The sequence below is a fragment of the Cucurbita maxima genome, unplaced genomic scaffold (genome assembly GCF_002738345.1).
Source record: "Cucurbita maxima cultivar Rimu unplaced genomic scaffold, Cmax_1.0 Cma_Scf00003, whole genome shotgun sequence".
Lineage (NCBI taxonomy): Eukaryota > Viridiplantae > Streptophyta > Magnoliopsida > Cucurbitales > Cucurbitaceae > Cucurbita > Cucurbita maxima.
Genome location: NW_019272019.1, coordinates 881,146 through 890,781, shown reverse-complemented (window position 1 = coordinate 890,781; position 9,636 = coordinate 881,146). Strand labels below are relative to the sequence as shown.

General features: G+C 33.3%; 1 protein-coding gene across 3 annotated transcripts in view; it reads right to left on the bottom strand.

The window, feature by feature from the left end:
- The window catches only part of LOC111477137 (protein GIGANTEA-like), a 31,140-nt gene extending 29,654 nt beyond the window's left edge, over positions 1-1,486 (bottom strand). For all 3 annotated transcript variants that reach the window (XM_023121135.1, XM_023121136.1, XM_023121137.1), the window contains exons 1-2: positions 1,308-1,486; positions 604-1,021 (exon numbers count right to left, since the gene is read on the bottom strand). In XM_023121135.1, coding sequence (XP_022976903.1) covers positions 604-690 — 87 coding nt within the window. In that variant the 5' untranslated portion in view covers positions 691-1,021; positions 1,308-1,486. The remainder of the gene's footprint in view (positions 1-603; positions 1,022-1,307) is intronic.
- Positions 1,487-9,636: the final 8,150 nt, after the last annotated feature.

Sequence of the window (9,636 nt, the reverse complement as noted above, 5' to 3'; positions counted from 1 at the left end):
ATCTACTCCTTAAATAAATGTAACCATTTCCAGCAAAGAAGATAATAAGCTGTTAGAGGCATGTGCAGACACTCATAAAGGAAAATTAATCAGAATTAAGTCCCTCATATTGAAATTCTGAGATTAGCACACATTGTCGAAATTTCCTTATATTGAAATTCCAGCAGAAGTTCCCAAATATTTATTCCTTTAGTATGCCATAGTTAGTTTTGACAGTAGCTAACTAAAAGCAGATGAATTGCTTGACCCATATTCTAATTCTATGAGCTATTCCAGTAAATGTCCACATAATAAGGAATTAAAAAAATTAAAATGCATCATAAAACATTATTGTGCCTAGAAAACCATAACAAGGAAAAGATCAAGGAAAACAATGGAACATTATTCAAGAACAAGGACCCAGCAACTTCATGAAGAATGATAAATGTAACTTCGGGCTTACTAATCAACTTGAACTATATTAGAAAACAATCTCATGAAGAATGATAAATATAACTTCGGGCTTACTAATCAACTTGAACTATATTAGAAAATAATCTCATATGATGAGAGAAAGTACCATCCCAAAAATTGATCATATATAAAACATGAAAGCCTCTGTACCTTTCTTTGCTGATCATCATCTGGGGGAGGCCAAAATAAGGAGGACAATTGAAGTCTATCGATCCATCTCTCACTTGACGTTGCCATATATTTTCAATATATTTCCCTTAAAGCTACCTCTTCAATTGCCAACAAATCAACTAGGCAATTGCACAAACTCCATCTTCATTTGCTACCAATCAAGAATCCAAATGTCGTAATTCAGCATCCCAAAACGACAACCAATTTCGATTAGCCACGAATTCTAAAAAAAAGGCTTGAAGAAATGTATTCAATATCCAAAATCTAGCTTCAGGTCCCCTTAAGAAATTCACCCAAACCCAACCCCTTGTACCGCTATAGATTTTTCAAGTTCCAGTTCCTGAGAAGTTCACAACTCCATACTTACAATTGCCATAACAACAATAAAACCAATCCTCTGCAAGATAAAATACAAAGAAAAGAAAAAAAAAACGTAAATTAATAAACCATAAACAACAAAATGAAGTCAAAATTAAACCAAAAACGAACAAATCATACAAAATCACAAACAATAAAACTCAAATCAGAAACAAGAAGGTAAACAACAGGTTTCAAAACGAATACAACAAATCAAATTAAAAAAAAAAACAACCAGATGATCCAAGCTTCAATTCAGATTTCGCAACTTCTTCTCTAAATGTCACCGATTCACATCAAAAAAACAGTAAAAGAAAACGAAGTACCTGAAAATCGATTCCGCTTCAGCCAAAAAATTCCACAAACTGTAACTCTCTCCCTCTCTCTCTCTCTCTCTCTAAAAGGTATATTCCTTTGTTTTTATGCCAAGTAATTTTTGGTGTAGAGAGAGAGAGAGAGAGAGAGGGAATCTTTTCAAAGGCCGTCAGTTTAGAGAGAGAAAGATTTGAGATCTTTAGAAGCGCTGTGAGAGCTCAACATTACTGCATACGTGGCTTTGGATGTGAAAGTACCAAAATACCCTCGTCTGGTGGGAATATTATAATTATGAAACAATGCTGAGTGCGTAAAAAAGAATTATAGTTCGAAGGCAAAGACAAACCGACCGTGATGAGATATTTTCCTTGGAGCTATAATATGGTGCGGCGTGGCTGTACTGTTCATCTCACTTCTTGACCGTTGATTTTCGTATTGGAATGATCCGAGGGATGAGAATTTTCTTTATATGTGCTGCTAGTTCTCTCTCTAGTTTTGATTGGTTGAAAGAATAATTTCATCCTATGAATTTATATATAATGCAAAATGTCTTTTTCTAATTAAATAATGTTCCTTAGTTGGTTGAATGTGTCTACTTTTTTTTTTTAAACAATTATTTTTTTTTAATTTATTTATGATATAAGTCTAAATCAATTGAGTAATTACCGAAAAATAGTTACCGTCCAATGACAAACCACAGGATGAACTTGAACTCAAATCGACCCAACTCAAATTATAAGGGTTTGATTGGGTTAGATAGGTTACTGAGTTGGGTTGAGTTTAGCTTTCTAAGAACTGAGTAGGTTGGGATAGGTCTATATTCAACATCCTTAAAGCTAATTTGTCTGGTTGTTTGCTACCGTGTCCCCTTTATAGAATCACAGTAGGTCGGGACAGGTCTAGGTTCAACATACTTAAGGCTGATTTGTCTTGTTGTTTGCTACAGTTCCCCCCCTCGTAGAATCATCAGTATTCTCTTTCTCTTCTACCTTCAATTTCCAAGACAAACATGCTCACTTACAGCAACAATCCAACTCGACAACTCAACCTGACCCAACCCAGAAAGGTCATGACCTACTTCTCACTTCTTATGAGTAAAGATCATCTCCATAGATCAACACGAGTTCTTTTAGGATTCTTTGTTTTCACCCACATGCATCTTGGTCACCCATCATAAAATTACTCCAAGTAAAGCACGTTATATTATGGAGTTCTTATATTGAGCCACCACTTACAGCAGCAGTCCAACTCGACAACTCAACCCGACCCAACTCAGAAAGGTCATAAACTACTCCTCACTTCTTAAGAGTGAGGATCATCCCCACAACCCAACACGGGTTCTTCCAAGATCCATTGTTCTCACTCACATACATTTCACAAAAATTCCTAGGAGGGTCCCTATATAGAATTGTTTCAAGTAAAACATGTTTAACCATGGAGTTCTTATGATGTAGCCACTAAAAAAGAAGTTGCAATTTATTTGTATAGGTAATAACTTTCATAAGTCTTTCTTAGTCATCATATCTTTAGGATCGATGTCATTCAGATGTGATCTCACCTCAGAGGCACCAACAAAGAATTGGTTCAAATAAAACAAATTTAACTATGGCGTCTTTATGATTGAGCCACTAAAAAAAAAAGGTACACCTTGTTTACATAGGTAGTAACTTTCATTAGGATCACTCTCATTCAGATGTGTTCTCGGTTCATTCAGTTACTTCTCCTTTACTCGGATGTCACATGCCCGTCAACTTTCGCCTTGGTTCATCCTCGAACTATATCTTACTAGGAGTGGCATCACTCTCATGCTATTTATAATGACCCATGCTTAGGATTCGGAATCCAAATTTGACACCTCGTGGCTCCAACATTCCCTTGCATCATGGTCACATTACCTACTCCTTACTTAAGATATTTATAATGACCCATCCATATGATTCAGAATTCGAATTCGACACCAGATAGTCCCAACATTTCCCTGCATCATGGTCACGTTACCTACTCCTTATTTCTTAAAAGTGAAGACTATTTCACAAACCAACACGCGTCTTTATAGCCTGCATTGTCCTCACTCATCCCAATAAAATTCCTATGAGATCACCTAACATAAAATCACTTCAAATAAAACACGTTTAACTATTGAATTCTTATTATTGAGCTACCGAAAAGGAAGGTGCCCTTTGTTAGTATAGGTAGTAACTTTCATCATTATATCCTCAGGATCGCACTCATTCAGATGTGGTTAGGTTGGGATGGGTTGTGATACAATTTCGAGTTGGGTTGGGTTGGGTTGGGTTACCAATCTAATCAACTCGAACTTTAGGGTTGGTTCAAAAAAATTCCTCAACTCAACCCAAGTACACCTCTACTAACCCTTCGAGTTTGGGCTTTGGGTCAAATTATTGAGTTTTTTCGTTTATTTGATCTTCAACGTAATTGCTATATGATCCAATTTGACCAAAATGCCACGATTAAGACACGTAAATCATTTTAGATTTGTCGTTTTCGTCTTTAAAAGTAATTTGAAATTTGTTACAAATTTAATAGCATGAATTTATTGTTAATTTAAAACATAATTACGTGTCGAATTCTAATTGGCCTATTCGACCATCACTTTGATGTTTTCTTGTTATTTTATCTTTTTTGCACTATGGAATCAACCTAGTAATAGTCTATACATAATTTAAATTTTCTTATTTTTTTATTACATAAATTATACGAAGCTCACGGGAAATTAAGTGGAGATCCAAATCGTCTGAAAATAACATGTCAACTTCGTCGTTTTTACTTATTTATCTCTCAAAATTAATATAAATCAAATATCATCAGAAGATCAAGAAGAGCTCGGATGTAAATTGTTAACGCTCAATTCATTATTATGTCATTAGATATTATCCGCTTTGACTCGTTACGTGTCGTTGTCAGCCCATGATTTTAAAACGCGTCTGTTAGGGAGAGGTTTTTACACTATTATAAGAAATGTTTCGTTCTCCTCTCCAACCAATGAGGGATCTCACAATATATATTAGAAAAATTGTGAGCACGTGGTTAGGTCTATGACATTGTATTTATTACGGTTACAATTTCAGTTTCTAGTGTAGAATGTGATAAATGGATTGTTGTTCGTATTGCCCGTAAATATTATTTAAATTGAAATAACTTTTTTTTTGCAATTATTTTTTTCGTGTTGCCCGTAAATATTATTTTTTTGTCGAGTCAATCTGACCATAAAAAAAAAAATAGAGTTACAACTCAGTCGGACCCTACCTTATTTTTAAGATTATTATGAAAATTAAGAATATTTAACTTTTGTAACCCGTTTCCGGTCACTTACCTTTACCTAAAAAATAAGAATAGTACACTTGAGTATTTTAAGAACTACTCAGTAAGTAACCACACTGTTGGGACCGAGAAATGCAAACACATGTGATATGGTGAGACTTATCATTTTAAAAACTATATGGCATGGCTTAAGTAACTTTCTAGTCCAACCATGATTGGATGTGTAGTACTTAACTTTTTTTTAATCTTACTCCCCTTGTAGTGGTTCTTTATCTTATCAACTTCTTTACACATGGTCCACTAGGCATGCTCACACAGGTTGACCTATGTGTTACATGATTTTTTTGGGGCATGGACCTTATGGACATCCAATTGCTATACACAGTACTGAATCTGTCCAAATCAGATCCGAATATGACTTAACCCGCAGGTTTCTTCTTCTTAACCTGTCTTTCTAGCTTTTCCCGATTCTCTCTCTCTTTTCTTTGTTCTCTTTGTGTTCTCCGACAATGACTAAGTGCACCCTCCTCGCTCACTGCTTGCTCTGATGATTCTTTTATAACGATCACGACGTCATGGAACCTACATACAGTGGTAATTGTGAGGAAAGAAAAGAACCCAACATCCTTCCCAAAACCAAACAACCTAAGAGAATCTGTGTTTATCGATCGTCTACATGTCATTGTCGATTGTCTCCACCATTGTGAATTCCCTCTTGGTTAGTAACGTCAATCATGTATCAGAGTTGCTCGGGAAGATAGATATGTTGGCTTGGATGGATGTCGAGGACTCTCTCTCTCGAACAGTGATGACCTCGATTCTGAATGAGGGAAAGGGTGGTTGTTGATAAATGGGGAGATAAAAAAGAATAAGGGGGTTTCATGATCTCACGAGGTTTTCGAATACTGTTTCTTTTAATAACGACAGTTAAAGACTATCTAATAAACTTTTATACTATATATTTATTTAGTTATTAATAACTATGGTTATTCAAAGTCATTTATTTAAAATTTTGTATTTAATAAAAGTAAAATGAAATAGTTAAAATAATAAATTATTTTTAAGAATTTGTTATTTATATATATATATATATATAGTTGATAGGAACATTGACAAAAAAGACAAAATAAATAATAAAAAAAAATTAAAAAACTAAAACGATGACGTATTGGTCGGTTCCCCACTTTCGGTTAAAATAAGGAAGTCAAACTGTTTTTTGGTCGGCAATTAAGACCAAATTATATTATTATTCAAATTCAAATATATTATTTGTCTAATAAATTATATTTTTATTTTTATTTTTGATTTATGATAAAAATGTTAGCAAATATTTTTATTTTTATTTTTATTTTTGAGTATGCCAAGAACGTGTTGCAATTGAACCTTGATTTATTTTTATTTTTATTTTTATTTTTTTTTTAGTTATAACGATGAATACAACTCTTCGTCTTGCTTAGGACAGAAGCCCTAGATTTAAAGGGTCGGTAAAAGATAGTCATGACACCCTAAATATCGTCTCTCAAAATTCTTGAAGTTCTAAATTTATTATACTTGTTCGAGCTCCCACACCAAACACGAATGTCGTGTGAGGAAGTGTAATACCAAAAATTAAAATATTAAACCTCACGTTAGTTTCACTACTGGCAAGTGACCAACGAAATTGATAAAATAAAATGTCCTCGTTTGTTCGTATCTTATATGGTAATAACCCTAGCGAATTGAATCTAAGAGTCCTCGTAAATATTTATGGATATGCAAACTTCTAGATCACGGATGCTAAAACCCCTAACTCTTGGAAACTCGATATAACAACCTTATTGAAAAATAAGATCTTTAGATATAAAACATATCAAAGAACTAAGAAATCACTCGAGAGTAAGATCTAGATTGCTTTGTTATCCAAATATCTTACGACAACAAAACATATTTGATTCACCCGACAGGCAAGATTGATCATGTCAAGCTTTAATGATTCCAAACATGCAATCTAAACTATATAAAATTACAAAGAAATTTAGCTCTGAGTTAAAAGCACAAAGGCTTATTTTACTGTATTTATTCAAGTATATTTTATAAAAATATTAGCGAACTAGGCCTTTTGAGAAACCCAAAGCAAAGTCATGAGAGCTTATGCTCAAAGGGGACAATATCATACCATTGCGGGGTCATGTCAATAGAATCCTCAAATGTCGAACAAAGGACTCCAAAAGAAAAGAAGTCGAGCATCGATTAAGGGGATGCATACTTTGTTCGAGGGGAGGTGTTAGATGAAAGTCTTGACTAATTTAGGAAATGATCATGAGTTTATAATCAAGGAATACTCTCTCTATTGGGAAGCCTAAAGCAAAGCCACGAGAGCTTATGCTCAAAGCCACGAAAATGATAGATGTTAGAAGTTTTAGAAGCCACGAAAATGACAACTCTCTCTATTGGGAAGCCCAAAGCAAAGCCACGAGAGCTTATGCTCAAAACCACGAGAATGACAGATGTTAGAAGTTTCAGAAGCTTGGTCGGTGGATTAATTTACTTAACACACACACCATCCGACATTACATTTCCTGTTGGTATTATTTCTAGATTTATACAATATCCTTCAAAGGTTCATTATGAAGCAGCAAAGAGAGTCTTACGTTATGTTTCTAGAACCATGGAGTATGAAATTTGGTATTCTAAATCTTCTAATTTCAAATTATTGGGATCGGGCAGGATCATTATATGATAGACAGTGATGTTGTCAACTTCAAAAGCATAATAGATTGCAACAGGTTTAGCTATGTCAAGTCATTTAGCTAAGAAGAGTGTTAGCTAATCTTCAACAAAAACAAAAAGGGGCAACTGAAATATTCTATGACAAAAAACCCGACATTTCACAGCAGAACAAAGTATCTTCAACTTCGACACCATTATATTTGCAATCTTGTAGCAAAGGAAGAAATTGATTTGAAGTATCGTAACACCAATGAACAACTAGCAGACATATTTACTAAGGTTTTATCAAAAGAAAAGTCTCGAGTATCAAAAGGACTATTCTCAGTTGTATTCTTTCTACCAAATCATACCTTTTAGCTCGTATTCCAGCTCCTCTTAAAGCACTTGTGGTCGATATTAGAGATTAAACACCTTCCTTCACAATGACTACCTCTACTATCACTAGAGGTCCTCTCGAGACTTGTTGGGACGACTTGATTTTGTATGCACCTTGGTTACGATTCCCAATCTTAGTATTACTCGAGATTATTTGTTCTTGTATAATACCCCTCCTCACGACTCCTTCTCTTGACACCTCATGGTTGGGTAAGGGTGTTTTTGCACGGTCAGTGTCACTATACTCTCTTGATGAAAAGTCATCTATTTGTCCTCTCACACCTTCTAAATGTGCTTATTATTCCGGTTCCTTCCTTGGAATTGGTCAAGGTGTCACTACGTAGTGTCAACGTTGAAAATCGACTATAATTTTATTTAGAATTAAACAAACTTAACAAACCTTTAATGTACTTAATCCAGCTCCTCCAAGATTGAATCTCATATGTAAAGTTTTCCTCGATCCATAACACAAGATCAAGGCTTGTAGATATTTTAATATATATATTTTTTTTCAACTAGACCGATCCTTTTAGTATTACTATGAGTTAGAAAGAGGATAGGTACAAAATTAATTAATTTAACTCTTTTATTAATCAATTTTCACATATTAACTATAGACTTAGAGTTGCATTTTTATGCACGGTAGGACAAGTTGGGTCCCTTAATATAATCAGTACAAGTAAGTCTATCATTCAACAACTTGTCCGTAATTACAGCTAGCCCAAAAATCTATTTTATCCTTATAGTTACATCTTACCTCTTAAATACTACTGATTATTAACAAACAATTTGTTTATGATCCAATCATAAATCAAGTCTCTCTCGAAACAGTGTGAGGGTGAAGCCCATTGTTCAAGTCCTAAAATAAGTACGTACGAAAATTATTTATCTACTTTTCCTATATAGGAAGGAATGAATGAATTTATCGCGTGGAATTATATTCTCTAACTCCCTATTTAGTCAAGTCTCCCGAATATCAAAATTAGCGAAAAATAAAAAAATTATATTTTATCTATCAATCATTTTCAAATAATTTATAAAGAGGCTGAAAGAAGAAAAGAGGAAATAAATATATTTTAAGGTGGAAGGAGAGATAAATTAATTATATTTGATTTTTCAAATATAATAAGTATAATTAATTTTTAATTTAATTATGTTTTAATTATTTTTTAGTATAAATTTACCAAATATTATTAAATTAATTTATTTGAGGATAATGATTTTTATTATTAAATAACTCAAAATAAATTAAAATTAAAATTATTAAATTTATTTTAATAATTTTACTTATTAAAAATAAATTAACTAACTACTGTTAATTATCTAAAATTCACTAATATAATAAAATTATAGAAAATAATAAAAAAAAGATTATTTATTTACGTGAAATTTTAGCATTTTAGCATTTTTCATGCCACACCAAATGCCGTTCATCTTAGGGTTGTACATTCAATAATTAGCATTTCGGATGAGTTCATTTTTCTGAACCCAAACTGAATCGATTCAATTTTTGGTTCGTAGATAAAACTTTTGTATTAATAGGTTTGCTAAAGTGGTACCTTGGATTCTTCTCTAAGACACCCACGCTTGAGTTTGATGCAAAGTAGTATGTCGGTATTTAGCTGTTTAGTTTTCGCTATTGAGGATAAATAAAACTTTTAAAAAATTTTTTTGACAACTCGACAACCCAACTCGAAAATAGATGGTTAGGTTGGGTATGTCGGTATTTAATTGTTCAGTTTTTGCTATTGAGGATAAATAAAACTTTAAAAAAAAAAATTTGACAGCTCGACAGCCCAACCCGAAAATAGATGGTTGGGTTGAGTCAGATTGTGAAAATTTTTGGGTTAGATTGAATTACCAATCCAACCAACCCGAACTTTTGAGTTGGGTCAAAAAAATCCCTCAAACCAACCCAATCCGAACCATGTACACCCCTCAAGTAAAACCTCAAACTAAACGATCCCAACAGTA